Genomic DNA, 21,587 nt, shown 5'->3' on the forward strand with positions numbered 1-21,587 from the left:
TTGGCCCCCTGCTTTCGCTAGCCATGATTCATGGGCTCTGCTCTGCCCCAGCTGAATGAGGATGGTTTTAATGAAGTTAAAGATTAGCGGGTTTGCGGTGGGATTGCTTTTAAGTAAATGCGATTCTGTTACTGACCTGAAGGCACAGGGAGGAAAAGGCTGTCAAGGACAAGCACAGGACATTGTGCTCGAGCACCTGCAGGAGGTGAGGAGGCAAACCAGAGGCAGCAGCGTAACAGAGCTCAGGATGTGGTTGATCCTGGGGTCTCTGAGCCAACCAACGCTGTCTCTGCCGAGCAGCATCAGCAAAAAAAATGCAGTAACATTAATTTTGTTTGCACAGGTATCAGCTGCGCCCCCAAGGCTCAGAACCAGCTGCAAAACCCAATTCAGATGGATGGATAAGAGCCATTTGCAAAGACCAAGCCAGGAACATGAGCCAGCTGCTGTGGGTGCCTCCACGCCACGCTGACGGCATCGCAGCACCTGCAGCACGGACACACCTCGGGACCGCAGGGGACAATCGCTGTCCTTGCAGTCGCTGGGACACCCACGAGAGGGAGACAAGATCCCACAGCACCTCCTGCAAGGCTCCAGCTGGAAGGCAGAGCTGGGAGCCCAGCCCTGCCCGCTCCAGGCAGCCGCAAGCAGAGCCCGCATGCAGCCCCTGCCAAACGCACGCCCAGCTCTCATTCCCGACCTCAGGAAAAAGGTGACTGCACGAAGAGTTTGTCTCTTTTGCGACACGTGTATGTGTAAAACAAAATTGTGTGTTCACAGAATATTAAGAATTGTGTGTTCAGGCTGGAGCTGAAATTGCCTAGCTGTTTTTTTTTTTCTGTGCATTTTTACCAGCAGTGAGAATTCCCATTATTCAGGAAATCTGCACAGCAGTCTCTGAAGACTGCACTCCTGTGATGCACGCTGCAGGTCGGGGCACATGAAATCTGTCCTCGTTAGTGTAATTGAGGAGTGGCTGAAGGGCTCTCTGCCAGCTGCTTGCTCCTCTGCTCCTCGAAGGTGGCAGCATTGCCCGGGCTGCACTCACAGCTCACGTGGAGATCACCCCGCAGTCGGTTCCCTCACAGCAAGGCTGCTCTCCTTCACGTCCATTCCGACGGAGAACCAGCTGTAACTTTGCTTGTAAACCAATCAGGATTTGACTGACTAGAAGGACAGTGCTCGTTTCAATAGAAAGCAGTACAAGGAGGACTCGGAGCACCCGTGCCGATTCCTCTCCTCCCGCACCCGTGGCTGTGCTCAGCCTCCGGCTCCCCCCCACCCCTTGTTTGCTGCACATCAGTATGCACGGCGTGCATCTGCACGGACACGTGCAGGGAAAATGTATCATTAATTTCTACCCTTGTCCATGTGGAGTTTGTCTGACCTCTTTTCTAGATCTATTTTTAAATCGCTTCTGGGATGCTGCATGCCAGGTACCACTGTTATTCTGCTGCACCGTCAGCTTGTCAGGACGTCGCAGCACTCGTATGAAATAGGATAGGAAACACCTGCACAGGTCACCCCGCCCACAGCCAGGCCTCGAGACAGAGCAGCTTCGTGCACATCATTCATGAACCTCTTCCATAAATCACCCCCCAGACAATCTTTTTCCTTCCCCATCTCTTCCCAGGCAGCCCTCAACACCATTTTTTGAGCTGTCAGTTGGAAGCACAAGCCAACCTGTTTCCTTTCCTTTGCTCTCGATACAACACTTTGCGATTTTCTCCTCCAAGACCTTGGGACTGCCCTCAGTTGCCCCAGCCTGTGACGGCCACGTACCGGCTGCTGTGTCCACACCACAGGAAGGCAGAGCGAGGCGTTGAGCCCACACAACCGCCTGTTTGCCATCAGCTCGAGCCTTTAGAAGTGATCCACTCCTAAAAGGGGAGCTCCTTCCACCGCCTCTAGTACATACGTGGAATTTTTTGGGGCATTTCTGGGGTTCAGAGAGCACTGATCTCTTCCTGTAAATATTTTCTAGAAGACTTGTTCTCATCCTCTTAGTGCACAAAGGGGTAATTAATAGCAGGTTACCTGAACACAGCCATGCAACCAAACATGCAGCAGTGGCTTGAGCTGCGTGGCCGAATTAAGCTGTTTGCTATATATCCAGCATCTCCTGCAGGTGGAAGTTGTTCTGCCTTTAAAAACTGGGCCAGCAAGACGCACTTCATCCAGAAGAACAGGGAAAAAAGTCTCCTCTGAGAATGATAACGTATTCAATAGTTATTTTATCTGAGCAGAAAGAAGACATCAGAAGTCCAATTCCAGAGAGCAGGAGCGCGCTGCCTCACAATCGCTCTCATCCATATTGGATGTTCAGCTCTTTTAAATTGCATCTAACACACACAAAAGCGAAGTCACTATCTATCAGCTGTGGAGGAAGGCACAACTGGTTAGTTTAACATTCATTGCCCCTACCTTTAAAATATTTACAGCGCGTATCAGGCATTATTAATGCACTGTACATCTGAGTGTAGCGTCGTGGGACTGGGCACACAGCCCCGTGCCTTGTCCAAGTGGATGTGAGTGCTGCAGGAGCCTCCACGTTGGCAGTGAGAGGCTTTTGTGAACACCTGTCCCCGCAGCACCTAAAATGAAGCGAACAGCACCAACTGCACGTCTCCTCCCAGGCAGGCAGCGTTCCTGTCTCTGCCTCCCAACAAGCTCCGCTCCCTCTTGGCCACTCCGCTTTCTGCAGCATTTTTAGCACCGTGACGTGCTGTCTTATGTGCTGTAACACCCTGTACTCCCTTTGTGTATGGATCCTTCTGCTGCATGAGTTCTGCCACCTAAGCTGTGCTATAAAAAATAGGCAGGGAATTATGTACAAAGACCTCCCCCATTCCCCACCTCGCCAGGCAAGCTCCGGTTTTACAGACCACAACTTCTCAGGCACATTGAATAAAAGATCCCTGCTGTCAGGGAGCAATTTTGCCTGCTCCTCAAGAGGTTCCTGCAGGTGGGATTCACTGCAGTCAGCCTTGGAAGTACAGCTTTCAAGGCTGCGACCTCTCCAAGCCACGCTGGTCAAGCTTAACAGCACAGGAAGGTGTGCTGGTGGTGAAGAGGCCGATGAATTTCTCGGTGTGCTACAGGAACAATTCTCCGTGCCTTCCCTGGTTTCCATCGAGACCTCTGGGCCTTGATTTCTTGCAGCCTGAGCTGTATTAACAACACTTTTTTTTTTTTTCTTTTAAAAGACTCAGATAAAAGGAGAGCCCTAGAGGTGATTTGTCATAAAGGAGCCTGGAAGTCCCTTGGCTGCGGATGTTGAAGAAGAGGCACTCACCAAACAGCTCCAGCACGAGCCTTTTGGATGGTCCTTGCCGGACAGGCAGGCTCATCTCAGAAATTGCACGAACACATCTCTAAGTGTTTGCTAGTCATCACCTGCTGGGCTTTTCTAAGGTAAACGTCACCTGAGCTCTCTGTGACCATCATCTCAGCAGCAGCAGCCAGCAAGAACAAAAAACCCAACAAGTGCCACACATTAGGGACTGGGGCCGCTAGCAGGCTGTTGTTCCAGGTCCCTTTTTGCCTTTTTGCTCCATTTTCAATAAGAAAAGTGCTTGGCAGGAGTAAGGCACACCTAAATCCAGACTCTGTCACTTGCTGAATGTCGCACATGGTTTCGTGCAGCTGCATCAAAACGCAGCCAAAACAAGAGGTAGGCTGTGGGAGCCAGGACGGAGCAGGAGCCCTGCTGCATCCCAAGGGTTTATTTGGGAGTTCCTCCTCTGTGCTCAGTGTTATCGCTGGGTAATCTTGGTGTTGTCCTGAGAGCTGCTATACTGGGTAGCTGTCCTCTCAGGCAGGCTGCCACATATGTTCCCAGAAGAAAATACTGCTGTAGGGATTTGTACCCAGAACCAGGTTGGGCTGGGTGAATTACGAATGGAAACACCTCTGTGTGGGATTTATGGGGGATGAAGAAAATCAGACCCTGAGGTGAAAGATCAGCCCGTAACAGGAAACAAGTCCTAGAAAGTGTTTAAAAAGCAGTCCAAGAACCAGTTTGTTGTGCAGAACAACCTAGAAGACGCAGTGAGGGCTTGACAGATGGTGTCCCTGGTGCTTCCTCCCCGCAGCACCCAACCAAGGCTGGCAGAGCACCCAGATGCACGAGGCTTGGCACCTGCACGCGGGGTGAGAGAAACCTACAAGTCTGAATGGCTGAACACAGTTTTGTTTAAAATAAATACCACCTTTCTCTTCTATAAGGGCACACGGTGAGTTTTATTACATTAATTTCCTATACCGATGCACAACTACCGTGCAGTACAAAAGCTGCATAATACGGCTGGGAAAAAAATGAAATGGGGCAGTGTGAGACATTGTCAGCTCTTACTGACACGTTGTAGGAGTTTAAATTCTGGGAGAGTCATCTTTCAGACCCGCTAATCTTCCGTATACTCCAGCCTTTGGGTAAGACCCTGAAATGAGTATTTTCTTGAAGGAGGGCCTAGGGGATTGGAGAAGCACATCTCTGTATAATAAGCCTTCCATAAAATGATCCAGATTTCAGGCACTCTGGTGCTCACACTATAAGCGGAGCTGCTCAGAATCATGAAATCCATAAAAGTCTTCGATTGTGGTTCTTTGCACTTGAGCTGAGCAGCTGTAGACAGCTCCTTGCAGGAAACACGACAGCAGTCCATCAGCATCACTTTTCAAGAGCATGTTTGTATGAGAGCAGGTATTTAAGGCCTTCTGCAGAAAAATTTGACATAAATGTTTGATCGCTTCAGTGTGCCACCTTTGGAAGTTGTCCTTTTAGCCCTTAAACTGAAGAGGATTATGAAACTATACCAAACTTTGGAAACAAGCCCTTTGGGAAGATGATGTTTTAAATCCATTTTCTTCCCACGTCCACATACCAAAGAGGTGCACGGGCAGGAAGAAGTAGGGTAACCTCGTGCTGCTGAGAACCAGGTTTTTGACAGACACTGCCAACAAATGTCTCTGACCGAGGACTATCTGCACCAGTCAGAAAGCCAGCATTAAAAAGAAAATAAACTTGCCACAGTTAATGGAGTCATCCGAATCCTCATTTTGCCTCTTTGGGAACACAGCTACAGCAAACAAGAGAAACCAACAGAAATCTGATTTAGCTGAATAAATTTCTGCCCCTCGAGGCTATTCCCCCAATACTTCCTTTCTTCGCAATGGGAAAAGAAAGCGGAGAAACTCTCCTGCCACCATGTTTCAAGAGAATAGAGCCCTCTTTGCTCTTTGTAGTCTCGGCCCCGTTTGCTTATCGCTGGTGGTTCAGGCAGATAACTGCAATTCCCGCGGGCTCTCCAGAGAGCCCAATTATCCCACCTAGGAACAAAGAGTCCAGGAACCACTTATCACACACTCCAGAGAAGTGGGAGCAGAAACTGTCCCATCCCTGGCAGAGGGGCTGGCGAGGACGTTCTGGCCACGTCTGAGGCTTGAATACCAACCATTAGGCTTCTTCTAATAAAGACATCTGGACTGCAAGGCAGGATTTTGACTTCTTTGTTGCACTGGTAGCTACACGCAGCTTGTCCTCAGGGTAAAACAGCACTCGTCTGGGTGCAATATTTTATTGGCAGAAATATTCCCTCTCCAGGAAAGACCAATCCAAGCAGCCAGCGTGTGCAAGGACAGGACACAGAGAATGACACCCCCTTCCCAGGAGGATAAGCTATGTAAATATAAAAAGAAAAATATTCTGCTCTGCACAAAAGCAGATTCTTGCCCTGCATTGCCAAGGGACTGAACTTAATCACTAATCCTCCGAATCTCGTAGCAGAGGCAGAACTCCAAGCCACAGGACTGTGGTGGTGTAGAAGGAATATTTCCCCGGAGACAAGGGCTCACGGAAGAGATAAGGTACATCACAGCTCCGGAGTGACAAGATTGCTATCGCAGCCTGTGCCTCATTACTATTTCCAACCTTCAGCACAGATCTATGATGCCTTTCCAGGATTAGCCTACTTCCAAAGCTAAAGAAAGTAGCTCTTAATTTACAGCCCGTTACTTATTTAACACCAGAATTGCATTAATTATTTGAGGGAGCCTTTGGACTACCCTGTAATTTTAGCAGCACGGTGTTCTTGGAATACCACACGGGGCTAGGGAGAGTGCGCAGCGAGAAGCCGAGTGTGGTACATAAGCAGGACTCATTTTAGGTACACAAACATTTCGGTCTCACACCTACAAGCATGGAATTTGATTATATATATATTGACTGCCCCTTTTTAAATACTGTTTTGTTTTCTTGTGTTTTTAATTTTTTTTAGCCTCTTCAGAGATCCCATGAATGGCCATCTTATTAAAATTACGATAATCTCCATCTATAGCTTCAAACAATGGAAACAGAGAAAAGAGAATTGAAGACAAGTCAGTCCTTGAAGTTATGGACAATGGATCCACTGCTTTGCATTCAGTTATAGGGCCTACATGCAATAGGAGGTGTTATAACCTTTCTTGGGGTCAAAAAACAGTTCTAAAATACATTTCTTTAGGACACTAACTCAGATGAAACAGAAAAGAAAGTTCGTTAACAAAACTTCTAACTACGGTTTCTAAATAAGTATTTTCAGCTAGTGTTTCTAAATATGTACTTTGATACCAGAATAATTATTTCGCTACTTGCATCATTTTTATCACCTTTGCACATTTTTTTTAATGTATTTTTTGTTTCCCAAAGCAAAAGGCTCTTTTGAAACAGGGGAGACAGCCATTGTGCAACATTAAAGACTGCCGGCTTTTAATTTATTACCTGTAATGGGCCTCAGCTATTCACCCTGAATTATTCTTCTAAAAGCAAAGCTGTTAAAAGTAATGGGTATCTGCTTCAGCTCAGAATAATGAGGACACTAAAAAAGTATATAAACAGCTAAAGGATGTGCCAGCTATGCAGGCAGAGAGACCTGCTGTAATTGAATGGGCAGTACACCTGCAGCTGCGATGAGTCTGACAAAGACATCGTCTATCACACTGGAGGAAAATTAATAGGTGTAAGAAGAACTGAGCATCCCACAAGCGATTACCCAGATGCTTTCGGTGACTTACTTTCCCTCGGACCCATAGCTGTTCATGCTGTCCTCGATGGACTCGTGGCTGGCTTGACGGACGGTCCGGCTGGGCATTTCGACAGCCAGCCCCGTTTCTGTGCTCCTCTGGATGGCTCCCTTGAGTCTCCGACCATCCCCATCTAGGAACAAAAGGGGAGAAGAGGCAGTCAGCTATTGCTCTGCCAGCCTTTGGCAGCAGCAGAGTCAAGGAGAAGCAGGGAAGGTCTTTCAGAAGCCCAGCCCGGCAAGCTGGCAGCCAGGCAGCACTCTGCTCTCATGCTGGGTTTTGTTTCTCAGCCCTGCTTCAGCAACAGCTCCCAGCCGGCTCTGGAGCTAACCCAGAGATCCAGCAAGCCAGGGCCCAGCAGATCCTCCAGATACACACACCACCCTACCTACTTCAGGCATTTGTACCAATTAATTATGCATCGAGCGCAGCTGCACACAGGCACGCGAGCTGGCTCTGTGCGTAACGCTACCCAATTGGTGACGACAAGCAACAATAACCACGGGCAGACTGAGGTGTGCAGCTTGAAAAAGCCTGGAAACACTCCTTAAATCCCACATTGACACCTCTGGTTGTGCGGAGCAGCTGAGAGCCACAGCCCGTGGTCAGCACCGAAGGACCAGCAGGGATGGATAAGGCCAGGCAGCACCAGGAGTGCTGCGAGGGCAGGAACCGTCCCAGCAGGGGAATAGCTGGGAACAGCCAAAATATTCCCTGATGCTGGCACCTGGAATGGCACCAGCAGTGGAAAACCCCGCAGAGAGGCCTATTCCCCTTTGCACACCCCTTGGGGCAGAGCAAAGGGAATTAGGCAGGCTCTCTTCCCTCCTGGGTGCAACCTTGAGAGGCTCAGCCCTCCGAAATTAACAGTTGCTATTTCCATCCTCCTGCTCCAGCAGTCTGTTTCTCAGAACAAGCCACGTTATGTAATGAGCATGTAATGAATACCATTACTATTAATTGCTTTAGCTGGTGCGAGGAAGCTCCAAATTCCATCCCACATACAGTGCTCATCCTGCAACACATCATCTGCAAGTTTTCTGAACAAAGCTCAACGTCTAAACCCTTTTAAAGGTGCCTATCTGTTAAATCCGGATTCAGGCAACAAACCTCTAACCCCCCAAACCTCCGGATTATTTCTATTAATTTACTTGTTACATGGCATCAGCCTCCCTGATGGCACCGAGGAGAGCGCAGTGCTGCAAAGCCGCACGGCTCTCAGAAATCTGCCAGTCTTCAAGTAGTGCCCAGCAGCAGAAATGACCCAGCTCTCCAAATATTAAAGGAAATAAGTCTTTCCCTCCTACTTTAGAGAAATATGCAGGTAACCGTACGAACCTCTAAACTATGCAGAACACTTCTTTGTGTAGCGAGCCGCTTGCCTTAAAAATACTTCTCTTTGGGGCTTAGCGTAACAGGCACGTTTCAAATCACTAAGATACCAGAATACTTCCAATTCCACTTCTCAAATTTTAATTGCAATGAAATGCAAAGACAGAATTTCTCCCATAAGCTCAGCCAGAAGTCCCTTTTCCTCCAGTATCCCGAGGTTTCCGACCGCGTAACCACATCGGCCCCCGGGCTCTGCACCAGCAGCTGTCCCCACACCTGCTGCAGCACGTATCCGTGCGTCCCCGTGGGCTAAAAGCTGGGATACACATCTTCTGAGTTAACCTTAACTACAGCTGGGATTGGTTGTGTGCCTGCAGCAACGTATGAAGCGTGTCGCATAAATCAGGAAGACCCACGAACATAAACCAGATATTTTTTAAGTGCTTCCAAGATCCAACCTTGGGGCAAGAATATTAGTAAAGGCACCAGTAAAAGCGGTCTTACCTATTTCCCCAACCACTGCAGAGTAGTTGCCTTTGCTGCACCTCTACAAGCCTTGTACGGTTTGCTCGGAGCCTCTGACGGGGTTTCTAGGCTCCTTGCAGAGAGCACCCCCAGCCCTGCGGACAGACCTGATGGGGCCATTTCACTTCTGTCTCCCACTGACCTCCCCAGACAGCCTTTCAGGCACCTCATCCACCAGTTCCCAGCCCTCCTCCACACGTGCACTCTCAGCACGCCCATTCTGCTGCACCTTGTAGGTTCGTTATTACTACAACCCAGGTGGGCAACCAGAGCCAAAGCAACAAATTGACAAATACATCGAAAAGAAAGGAAAAACATCCAGTAGCCCAGCTATACAACATCTGCTTAAAAAAAAAAAAAAAAAAAATCCTCTAGGTTATTTCTCCAATCTAGTTAGCCATGCCTGGAGACGTGCAGGCTTCCATGGCTTGATGAGATGTCCACATCTGGCAATAAGACAGAGGCTGGGGGCTAGGCAAGGTGCCCGTGGCTTTGCATCACCCGGAGCTGGAGGCTGGGGCACAGCCACCTGCTGCTGGGCACCGGGGACCAGGAGGGAGGGCAGGCAGATTGCCTCCTGCTCTGAGAAATGGGATGAGGAGGGAGGGCAGGCAGGCTGCCTCCTGCGCTGGGAGCCAGGCGATTCCAAATGCCCCTCACTCGCTCTTCCAGGCCTTCTGCAAGTGGGTGGTTCTCCAGTATTCCTGATCACATTCACCTCTGTGACATGTAGATGTTCTTACTTAAAAGGGAAAGGGAAAAAAGGGGATTATGGTACTGGGGAAACTCTGGGAAACCAGCCAGGAGCAGGTCAGATGCAAAGGATGAGCTGTGACCGCAGTGACGAGTCCTTCGTCCCTCCCTCCTTTCCTGGGTAGGAGCACACATGGACGGCTGCACCCAACAAACCATCCTCAGTTACTCCACAGAAAGGTTTCCCCAGCCTCGTTCCCCTTCACCTTTTTGCCAGAAGCTTCCCTTGAGCAGAAGGGGAGGAACGTGACTTGCCAAAAAGGCAAGCTCCCACACCACTGCCGCCCGAGACCCGCAGGAGCACCACAGATGCCACCAGAGATGGGATGCAGGGTCCTGAGCTGCTTCAACCCCTCAGTGAAACCCTACCTGGGGTTGGCACGTAACAAAAATTTACGTTCCTTCAACTCCCTCAGCCCGGAGAGAAGACCAGGGTCAGAAGTAACATACCTGGAAAGAGTCAGCACAAACCTGCATTGCCTGCCTGCCTGCACACCAAAAACGTTTTGCAAGCAATTGTCTGCTCTTAGCAGCCTCTGGGCAACGTGGAGCATCGTGCCGGGGCAGGACCTCCTCTCTTATAACCCGAAGCCTTTAACTCCTTTCCAGATCAAGAATGTAAATGATCAGCCCCCTGTGAGCACTGCCTGGCAAACCCCTTTGTCTCAATCGCTGGTGCTACCTGGAACAAGTTGGAGTGGTATTGACGTTTCCTGCAGCATCTCCGGATTTATTCCCTGCACCTCCTCCAATCAAGCAGTAAGCCACGAAGGTTAAGCAGCTGATGGAGCCTGCAGCACAACACGCAGCTGAAGAGCAGAGCCAGGCTCAGAATGACCTTGGGAAGAAACGTTTTGCCTCAATTCCCAAGCTGAGGGCACCCAGCACCTCGTGGATGCCGAGGACCAGAAGGGAGCAGCAGACACTTCAACAGGCTTTCTGCCTCGACAGCAGCTCGGACCAGCCAAACAACTTACATTTAGCTAAAGAATATCTTCTAAAAATGTACCCACTCCGGCCTGGAAGAGAGAGAGATGGAGAATCTGCCATTTGCCTGTGCAGTTTATTTCACTGCCTGACATTTAAAGAAGTGACTGAAGTTTGCCTGGCTCCAGCTTTTCGCCATCAGGTTTTTAATGTCCTTCTGCACCACGAGGGCTGCCTTGTGCTCTCGCTGAAAGGCTCTTCTGCAGCGTAGTCGTCACCTCTCAATCTCTTCTGACAAGTTAAGCAGACTGAGCTCTTTCTGTTTCTCATGCTCTGGCATTTTTTTTTCTTCTTGCCCTTGAATCATTTTAATGACCTTCCCGGGTTTTAAACACCCTGTTGAGAACAAGCACGTCGGAATTGAAGACTGCATTTTATTGCAAAAAATAAAGTACAAAGGTAGAATTCAGCTTGTACTCCCATCCTCAATGCTGCTCCTTGCACCTCCCGAAACCCCAGTAAGCTCCTGGTAGAGCATCACGCCTCACTGACGCTGTGCAGCCCTGCATGCCCTGCTGGTATGGCCTTGGAGAACTTTAAAATGTAAGAAAAAAAAAATTACGAAGACATCTTAGGAAACAGTCCATGCAGCTCTATCCAACTCTCCCACCCTCAGTGCTATTTACTACCCTGCTAATGTGCTCATCACCTGTGAATTTGGTAAGATTTAAATCCACGTTTGCTCCACACCAAATGAAAACACTGAATGGCACCAGACCTTGGAAACAGCCTCTTGTCTTAAGAGTTTTCCTTGCCGAGTGCTTTTTGAGAAGTGAAGCAAGTTTTTAATCTATTTGTCACTACCACGTTTTTTAGGGTCATGTTGTTCTAGGTCAAAACCCTTACATGCGCATCACATTTACCCAGATACCTGCTTCCACTAAAACAGGCATAAAAAGGTCTGACAAGACCCACTTTCCCCAAATCCTTCTTGACTGGTATTAATTATATTCGCACCATTTTGTTCTGTAGTAATTAAACCTCATTATCATGATTCCCTTAATTCTGCCTTGGAGCAGCATCAGCCCAACAAAGCAGAAGTTTCCTCCAGAGAACCCAGCAGTGGGTGAGGAGGGGTAAGGTGACCGCGCAGGTACAGAGCTCAGCACCCCTCGGAGCATCCTCTGCCTTAAATACATTGTCATCCATCAGCTGCACTGCGAGGCATCCCTTCACGAGGATGATGTGGATACTATGGCTGAACTGACTGCCCCAAAAGCTGTATCTGCCTTAATCTTAGGGCTGGGAAGTAAATAAATAGAGTAAACCAGTGGCACCCTCCTCCTCTCCCCAGGGAAACTGCCGCCGTCTCTCCCGCTCTCCCCCATCAGCCGCCACCTGGCTCGCTGAAGCTCGCTCTGTTTCTGGCAGGTCTCTGTGCTCAGAGAACAGCGAGTCTGGAAAATCTCCGCGGGTTCTGCAGCAGCTCGTTACAAGGTCGTGGTTATGCAATTAGCGTTATCGCGCAGGATGACACCGCGATGGGGGCTGCGGTGCTGATGCTGGCGGCACAGCGCGCCCCTCGCGCTGCTGTCCTCACGTCACCCTCCAGCACCTCCTGCTGCTCCATCCCACCACCACCCAAGTGCTCGGTATCTTCCTTCTCTTTCCCGGGTTGTTTTCAATTTTCCCCTCTGTTTGCTCGGCTCGCTGAATGCTACCGCCACAAAAAGCACGATGGATGCGGTACAGGCCCTCCCACGCTTCGGAATTAATTGGTATTGATTTAACCCTTAGATCACAGATTGACTGCATTTCAACTCGATCAGCCTTGCTGCTAAATTAACCGGCTGCTTGAAGCCCAGAACGTGCTGGTACCCAGAGCACATGGCCAGCAGCACCAGCGAGGCCACCCAGTACCCCCTACGCGTCCAGCAGAGCAGCCCGGGCAGCATTTTCCTTCCCAAACTCGGAGTACAAGGGGGAAAATCAGCAAGAGAAATCACTCGGATGCTTACTTCCCAGTTGCATTTGCTCTTATTGCAAAGCTCTGGCCAAAATAAGTCTGTCTTTTTCAGGAAAGACAAGTCCAAGCCTGAGCAAAGAGGCTGCATTTGTGTCGTGTTCTTACACCAGCCAGGCAGCGCGCACCGATGTGCATCCCTGCGTGCTGTGGGATATCGACCCGGGCATGCTCAGCTCTCTGGCTGCACACCTGGGTTCCTCCACAACTGAATTATCTGCCCGGCTCCAAACCGAGGCCCAGGTACAAAGCAGCACTGGTACAGCGTGGAGAATTGACAACCCCAGCAGGGAAACAGAGAAAAACCCATCCGACCGAGCCGACGCGCTCCTTGGAGCACGTTGTAGAGCGTGTAGAAGCAGGGACGAGCAGCAGAGATCTGCAGAGATGAGGGAGAAGAATGAGATAGCGCCGTGTGCCTGCTGCCAGCACCCGTCCAGGGGCACCAGGGCGCGTGGACGGGTGGGACAGGAGCCGGCAGCCTGCAGAGATGTTCCCCGAGCTGCACAGCAGACGGTGCTGAACCTGCCTGCACAAAGGAGGGCTTGCGAGTCCGTTCATTTTCCACTGCCTCTGACTTCACTCCCGAGGTCAAAGCCGAAAAGCCGATTCTGGCTTTCTCCTCCATGAAGGTCTGCCCCAGAGAAGAGGAGGTGTGAGTCAGTTTGGGGCTGAAAATGGACAAGGAAAGCATCGGTCGCCCATCCGGAGAACATCACCTGCTGAGATGAGGAAGGATCCTCGAGTCCAACAGCCCGGCTCTGGCACACCCCACACCTCAGCTCAGCACCCTATGGGGTTCTGCTGAAGCACTGCCCACTGTACCCGCTTTTTATATTCCAATACTCTACCGAGAAAGAGCCAACACGCTCACATTTCCACTTGGTCACTGCACTGTTGACCCTAACGGCTTTAAAAATGCGAGATTTCTTCCTGTTTGGTCAGACGCTGAACCCCTACAGACCTGTGCGAAGATTTGCGTGCCATGAAACAATTCTGTCATTAATAAAAGAACTGCATTGTTCAGAATCACAAAGGAAAAAAAAAAGGAGACTCTTCCCACAGCCGTGCTCGAGCAGCCAGCACCTGCGGCAGCCTGGCACACGCCGAGCCGAGCGGCGGCGTTGGGCACCACCAGCCCGTTTACAGAGGTAGCTGTGCTTGGAGAGAGTCACGCTGTTCTCCTAAGGGGATGCTATTGCTAAGGAAAAATATGTAAGTCCATTTCGGAATGCAGTTTAACAAGATTAACTCAATCTCATCATGCCTGGCAAGCTCCAGCATCCTGCCAAGTATTCCCAAAGTCGACATCGTAATGGAGTGTGAATTACGAGCACCTAAAGAGAGGCAGCTTGTGCCGTGCTCCGGAACATGCCAGGCTATCATCACAGCCTGAATAATCCACCAGAAACGACAGAAAATGGCTGGGGATAAACAGGGGCACTAATCAGGCTGTTTGCTTCATTCCCCTTGTCCTAGTTTCAGCCACTAAGAAAGTCACACCCTTTCTTCCCAAATTAAACAGAAAACCTTCCGTGGGGTGGAAAAAATATTTTAACACGTTCATTCTTAATCTGTGCAGATTAAGTGCACCCACGGAGGAGACCAGGATCACTCAGAGGGTCGTTTTTATTAGGTAGCTGGCAGAAGGCACCCGGCAGCAGCCCCAGAGGCTTCCTTTCCTCACGCACCGGGATGCCCAGGAGGGAGCTTCCCCTGCCCCATACAGGAGCATTACAGAGCTCAGGGGGTACGGGATGTCTGCAAGTCTGTGTACAGCAACAGTCCTATTTTTAAAGCCCATCAGGGCTTAATTTAGGTAGGCCAAAGCTAACTTTCTTCCTCATCCTTCCTATAAATGCTAAAATTAGCGCAGACCCAGCGCTCCCCTGCGCAGCCCGTCCTTCCCTCCACGCACCCCAGCCCTTTGAGGAGCACTTTGCCTTCACCTCCCTCCCAGCCCGAGCAGGGGAAGCTCCAAAAACCACACGTCTGTTTTCAGGCCTGCCTGCAGCTCCCAACCACCCCGCAGCCCAGATCCCAGCTCCTCAGCCACTCCTGGAGCAGCAGGACTTTGCTCCTCCGAGCTGCCCCGGCTGCGTTTTGCTGTCCCCCCGCCGATGCCCACGTCTCCACCGCAGGGCTGGGGGAGCACGAGTGAATCACTGCTTTCCTACCTTAAACTAGGAAAATGTCGCATTTTTTCTGCTCCTTTTGAGGTTAAACACAAACAGTTTCCATGATATTACATTTCATTATTTGACCTTTTTGATAATTCAGCTGTATGAGAGAAAAAAAAGGCCAACGGTCTCATTTAGAAATTTCTAATGAGTTCTGCAATTCTTGTGTTCTGCAATCCTAATATTCTGCAACTTTCAACAAACCACGTGTCAGCGAAGGGAAAAAAAATCTCAAATTTTCCTACCTACAAAAGAGACCAAGCTAAGAAACCCAAAGGTAAACCTATATAATGCACTGCCAATGACTTTTAAAGAGATTTTTGACTATAATTAAAAAAAAAAGGGAATAAGCTTTTCCCCACTGAAAAAAAGTTACAGCACCACAGCACTATAAAAAATTGATCATTTCTCTCAGAGTATTTCATGGGAACTGCTTTGCTGCAAGACTTCTCAGAATTCTTTCCATGTGTCTTTTTTTTTTTCCCCGTTTGCAGGAGCAGAACCTGAACAGCTTCTCCTGATGGCTGGTTCTGCATTTTGATTTCTGTAAGAAAATGGAGCGCGCTGCCCCCTGCTCTACCCCAATCTGCCATGCTTTGCAGGAAAGAGCAATTAAACGAAGCGTCCACTTGCAGGCAGCACGTTCACTGCTGGAAGAATTCTTCACCAGCCTCCCAGCAAACCCAAATCCCTCCCTGCTGGCTGCCCAGCTCTCTAGGGACAGGCAGGCACGGCACTGCTGACGCTGCTGCGACCGCCCCGGGCACAGCCCGGGCGTTTTTCATCTTCTTTTCTGTCTGAGCAAGGAGCGATTCGTTTAAACAAAAATAAAGCCTTGCTATGAGAGCTGTAATGCAATGAGCGCCATATATACACACTGCAGAGCAAAGAGGGGAGGCAATCTTGCCACTTCGTGGATTTTGGGGGCCTGAGGGTCACTTGGAGTTTACCCACCCCTCCTCGGCACCTGCCCGCCCCGGCTGGAAGGTGCCAGGGGCTGCCCACTAAATACACCCCCAGCCCAGGAAGGTTGGGCTGGCTGGCTCAGAGCACAGCAGGTACATTTGGCACAGCCCCGGGCTATTAGTAACAATAAATAACACAAACTCGTTCACCACTGCATGGCAATATTTGTTCCCCATTAGGCCGGGGGAAATGTCAGGCACAGCACTAGCAATGACCAGTGCTTCCAAGCACAACCTTCTCACCTCAAAACCCCAAACTTTGCAAGCTATGAAGATTTGGGCATCATGAAAACATGAAAAGCCAAAAGGTGAGAGGCAAGTTCATTTGCCAGGGCCATCCCTGAGCCTTCCTGTTGTTATTTCCCAGGAAAGACCAGAGGTGGAGCCGACAGGTGTCCTTGGAAGTCCTCCAGCAGAGCAACATCAGTTAGAAAGGCCAGGTCAGGATTTCTGGTTAATTACAAGGGAGTTGAAGCAGAGCACCCTGTCCTCATTCTGCCATCCATCTTAAACTATTAATAACTCTGAGGACATTGTTTAAGTCCGGGATCTGAAATATGAATGAGCCTGAGCTGCAGAAAACCTCTCAGTTTAGAAGAGGATCACAAAAATGAGGTGACTTCTCAAAAATAAAGCAGCTCGAAAACGTCACTGTACGAAAATGATGGCAGAAGATGAAAGAGCTGCCCTGCCTGTGCTTTGCTAAACCAGGAAGCTTTGCAAGAAGCTCTTCTACCCTTCCTGAGCCTTCTGAGCCTGCCTGCTCACTAAGCTCACCTCTGGGACGAGCCCACCGTCCTGCTCCTCACTGCAAAAAGGCAACAGGCAAAACACCTCGCACAGCCTGCTCCTGAGCTGTGCTCTCCTGATGTGGATGAGGTCTTTGAGGTTGTGAGCGCCCTGGAGCAACCCAAGCTTCTCAGAGAAGCCAACACACCTTGCAATACGGGGGATTTATAATGCTCAGTTCCAGCACCTTGTTTTCACTCAGGGCTTTACTTTCAAGCTGAGATTATTTATCAGACCCTTCTTTCTGGGGCAGTAATTCGGATCTTTCTCCCCACCACAGCCATCTTCTCAGAGCATTCGTAGGGCGTGCGTCTCTCCTAGCTCCCCACCAAATTCAGCTGAAATGGAAAGCCTGTGCTGCAGTTAAAGCAGCGATCAAGAGAGAGGAGAGCATGAGGACTGGGATCTGGCTTCAGCACTGAATTGCCTCTCAAATTCACAGCTAAAGCAGGTAAAGTTTAGTTTTCGTTCAGACAATTCAGGGGAAAAAGCTGACAAACTCTTATATGAGATCTTATTCATGAGATTTGTCTCTTCTCTTCTGTCCCTGCAAAGCTCTTTTAAGAGCAAGGCGCTTTGTCAAAACCACGTGTGTGAGCACAAAGAGCGAGCATTGGTCTTGACACAATAAATGAGTCATGCAGTCTTTTGTTCATTTGTTATAAACAATTAAAAATGCAGCCACGTTTCTGTAACAGGCACGAAGCCACAGCGCCCCAGAGTCATTCATAAACTAGACTCATGGTGCAGAATCGCACTTAGAATAGCATTTGATTTGTGTTTAGCTTGGGTTGTAATTACTTCATCATATTTTCCTTAAGGAAATGAATGATCAAATTCACAAGGAGCTGACTTTAATTATACACGCTGCTTAATAACTTGCGTCCATTTGGAGGCAGTTATTCGATCCACTGTAGAGGCAGAGAGAGGGAGAGGATGGCCTGGCTTCCAGCAGAGCCCAACAATCCCGGGCACTCGGCTCCTCGCCTGAGTTTCACCGGGCGATCCAACCACCTGGGGCAGGCTTCTGCAAAGGTGCTTTCACGGAATACCTGCAGCAAACTTGCTCTTGCAGAGGGAGGCACGCTGCTCACACGGGTTGTCCCACTCGGCCACCTTTCAGGAGCACGGATCACCCTGACACAGCTCCAGCGCCGGGGTCTGCTCAGGTGGGGTGCGCGCAGAGCACCCTGCCCTTCGTGGCCACCATTTCTGGCTGCTGGAAGAGAGGGTCAGGCTTCCTGCGCCTGGAGGCAGGACAGGGCCAGCCGTCGCATTTTAAGCTACAACATAAGCGGGTCATGGTTAATTCCAAAGCAAAGTGGTCAAAACACCGCGTCACGTCACTCCGGGAACAGCCCTGTCAATCACACCGCCTCGACGGCATCTTCAGCTGGTGCCACGGCAACGCATCAAGCACTGAAAAACGCCATCCACCGCTAAAAAGTGGGACGCTGAAATGTCATTAGCAGGCTCCCAGCCAAACAACAATAGGGAACCAGCCAAGCAAAATGTTGCACAGCCCAGCCCCTGCAGAGGTGCAGGACTCTCCATCCAAGCGACGCGCTCTCCCACAGACAGGGCAGGCACGTAACCGCCTCCTGCACCTGACTCCTGCGTGCACAGCAGGAGCGCTGGGTATAAAATAATGAAAGCCTCGTTTGGTTTGAATTACCCAGTGACACACACATGGCAGCAAGTTCACCAAAAGCCCATGATTTGTGCCAAACCTTTCTAAATGCATTTTGTAGAAGGAGCAGGGATGAACACAATGCTTTAGAGCGCCTTGCTGGTTTCTCTCCCTTGTCCTGGGGAGCAGAAATGAGCAGAGATGACCGCGTCCACAGTGCCAGCTCTGCAGGCAACACTGCCCGCCCTGCAAGATCAGGCAATACACAGCAATGTGCATCTCTGTTTGGTGGGAGGGAATGTTTTAACGTAAAGAAAAAACCTTTGGTGGGAACTTTGTCACCAGGCAGCTCCTGGCCACGCACAGCAAGGCCCCAGAGGTCAGCAGAGGACACCGCACGTTACCCTTGTGTCCATGCCACAAGCCGCTTGCTTTTAGACCTGCATTTCACCTGTACACACATTCTCATGCTTAAGCGCAGGCTGGGCTGAGGTAAAAAGGCCTTGGGATTTCTTGAGGTTGGTACCTGGCCACACAACCCCTTTTCCCCCCAAGCTGTCTTCAGAGCACCCCATGCAGGGACCACGCTGGTGACCGCATCCATCTGCCTGCGTGCCAGGACGGAGCTGCAACTGCCCACTTATCTCAGCTATCATGAAACTGAACCTCAGGAGCAGCAGAAAATGGGTTTTGGAGAGAGACGCCAGGTCCCAGCCCATGCAGTCCCTGACCACAAGTGAGAATTTTGGAGCGAGCTCGGAGCAGAGCAGCATCGTCCTCTTCTCTCCTCTCCTCCCTCTCCTACCACCGGTTCAGCTCTCGGTTTCCCTGGCAACAAAAAAGAGCATCACCACAGCCTTCTCCCTCGCAAACGGCATACGAAAATGTGTCATTTTTTTCTGCTGGTGTCTTTTATCGCTAGGGAATAAGCCTGAACTCAGAACTCACCACTCAGCAAAGATGGAAATAGATCTCCATTATTTCTATTTAAAATTTAAGTATCTTTGGAGCCTTTAAGCTTGTCCAGAGATAGGTAGCGAGTAAGGGATTTTAATTCATTAAGTTAAAAAAAAAAAACCTTGCTGAAGTTCACCTTTAAAGATAAATTATACAATCTGACGAATTTGGGGAAAAAAATGCAGCTCATAAATTTAAAATCTGTATTGTAGATTCTGTTAATATTCTCTTTTGAAAAGCATTAGAAATGAAGATTACAAATTTAATAATGTAACACAGGGGAGGAATTATCCTCCTCCCCACATAAAAAGGCAATTTGTTCTTGCCTATAAATTGACTTTCTATTACTGTCATTAAACCAGCATAACGTGCTAAAATTAAAGGCTGCCCCACCACAGCCCTGTGGCAACCCACGGCCCAAAACCTCTCCTCCCAAGGATTTAGGGCATCGGGACGAGAGAGGGGCAGCGGACTCTGCTCGCTGCCGAGTGCCATCTCCTCGCCATGGGGCATCCTGACACTGCTGGGCATTAATGAGGGACTGAAAAGCAACGGTACTAAACCAGTGGGGGGGGGATAAAAATCAGGAGCAGCGGAATATATTGGGCTGTGGGTGGAGGCTGGGCCTGTGCCCTGAATCACAGGATCATTAAGGTTGGAAGAGACCTCCAGGATCATCTGGTCCAACCACTGCCCTGCTACCAATGTCACCCACTGAGCCATGTCCCCAAGCACCACGTCCAGCCCCTTGAACACCCCCAGGGACGGTGACTCCACCACCTCCCTGGGCAACCCGTCCCAGTGCCTGACTGCTCTTTCTGAGCAGAAATGTCTCCTCATTTCCAGCCTGAACCTCCCCTGGCACAACTTGAGGCCATTCCCTCTGGTCCTATCACTGGTTACCAGTCACCATCTGTGCCCAGCCCACCAGGAACCTTTTCCCCCGCAGAGCACCAGCTCACCCCTCGGCATTGCTGAGTGTGCCTGGACCACTGGGATGCTGCAACACCCGCACGAGGACTTCCCGAGCAGCACCAGGATTACCTATGTAATCCTATGCTCAGGGGTTTCCTCAAACAGGCAACTACATGCAAACAGCTCCACTGAGACAACGTTAAAAACATACTTCATGTCTTCGCTGTCCGGTGTCCCATGGCTCTTCCGCTGTCTGTAAGATACTGATGGGTTATGGCACATCTCAATAACAAAAGAAACCTCTCTGCCAGTTCCTAGCAGCAGCACCACCCCTCCCTTTAGCCTCGTACTGGTACTGTACCTACCCAGCTGCACATTCCTTCTGTCACTTGATTTAACAAAATGGAAAAAAAAAAAAAAAACATCCCTGTTTCACCCATCCTTCACACAGCAGGCAGCTGGAAAGCTTGCTCACATCTTCGTTAATTCTAGAAGAAATCTGAGCAACCAGCACTGGGGGATGAGTTTACAGCAGCTGCTGACGGTTCTTGTCATTTCTGTTCATGAATTGCAATGAGTCTTAAAAGGAACGAAGCCGGCGTTTGGTCAAGACTGCTGCAGAGTAATGATGGCCAGCAGGCCCAGAAGGGGCTGCCAGCAAGCAGGCTGGCGTGCCAGGCCAGCACAGGACCTGCTAATGGATGGCTCTGACCAGATGTGCCCTGTGCTCTGTGACAGGTCGGGTCTCAGCTTGTTGGAGGTCCCTCACTGCATGCAGTCATCAGTATTTGCTTACAACCTCCCCAGTTACCCAAACGCTAATTCGCAGGAGCTCAGTGCTGGGAATAATGGCAGAAAACGAACACGAAGGGGAGCTGTGATAACCAAAGAACCCACCTGCGAGTCAGACACACACACAGCAGCACCTCGCAGGCTCCCCCAAACCCAGGTTTCTGTCTCCCTGCTGCAGCAGTTACCAGGTCATACATGTGCAGATGGTTGGAGGTCCATGCCTTGCCCTTGGCCTACTCTGGAGAAAGGCACTGGATTTCACGTCTGCTCCGAGCACCCGCTTCAATCAGAGTAGGCTATCAGGCATTTGATTTTGAAGCCAATCACAATTCCAGCTCTCTGGATCCATAGGAGACTGCGGTGCATCCTCCTGGCACCCTGCGAGTCACATTCCTTCTCAGTGTCCTTCTGTTGTAAAACCCTTCTCAGAAATTTCATCTTACAAAGCACGACTCGGCCCTCTGAAAGTTATGCAAAATTTGACTTTTGCATTTTTTCTACTAGAGATATGTGACTTTCTCCACTGCGTTTTACTGCTATGTAAAGCAGCTTTCCCTTCCAACGGTCCCCAGTCCTTTGCACAGCTGCCTAATGAATTCAAAGTGTGACATTTTGTTTTTCACACTGAGGTACACGAGAAGCTGTACAGCATCGCTGTGAGATGAACTGGAAAACACAGGAGGCAGCGAGCCCTTCCCAGCAGCCAGCCCCAATGCCCCCAGCAGCACCCCCTGTACATC

At 49.9% G+C, this 21,587-nt stretch overlaps 1 protein-coding gene across 1 annotated transcript in view; it reads right to left on the reverse strand.

Moving 5' to 3' along the window:
• Positions 1-21,587, reverse strand: part of RIMS4 (regulating synaptic membrane exocytosis 4) — a 55,103-nt gene that overhangs the window by 15,716 nt on the left and 17,800 nt on the right. Inside the window, exon 2 of the mRNA XM_068701056.1 lies at positions 7,051-7,192. Within this exon, the coding sequence (XP_068557157.1) occupies positions 7,051-7,192 (142 nt within the window). The remainder of the gene's footprint in view (positions 1-7,050; positions 7,193-21,587) is intronic.

The sequence above is a fragment of the Anas acuta genome, chromosome 16 (assembly GCF_963932015.1).
Source record: "Anas acuta chromosome 16, bAnaAcu1.1, whole genome shotgun sequence".
NCBI lineage: Eukaryota > Metazoa > Chordata > Aves > Anseriformes > Anatidae > Anas > Anas acuta.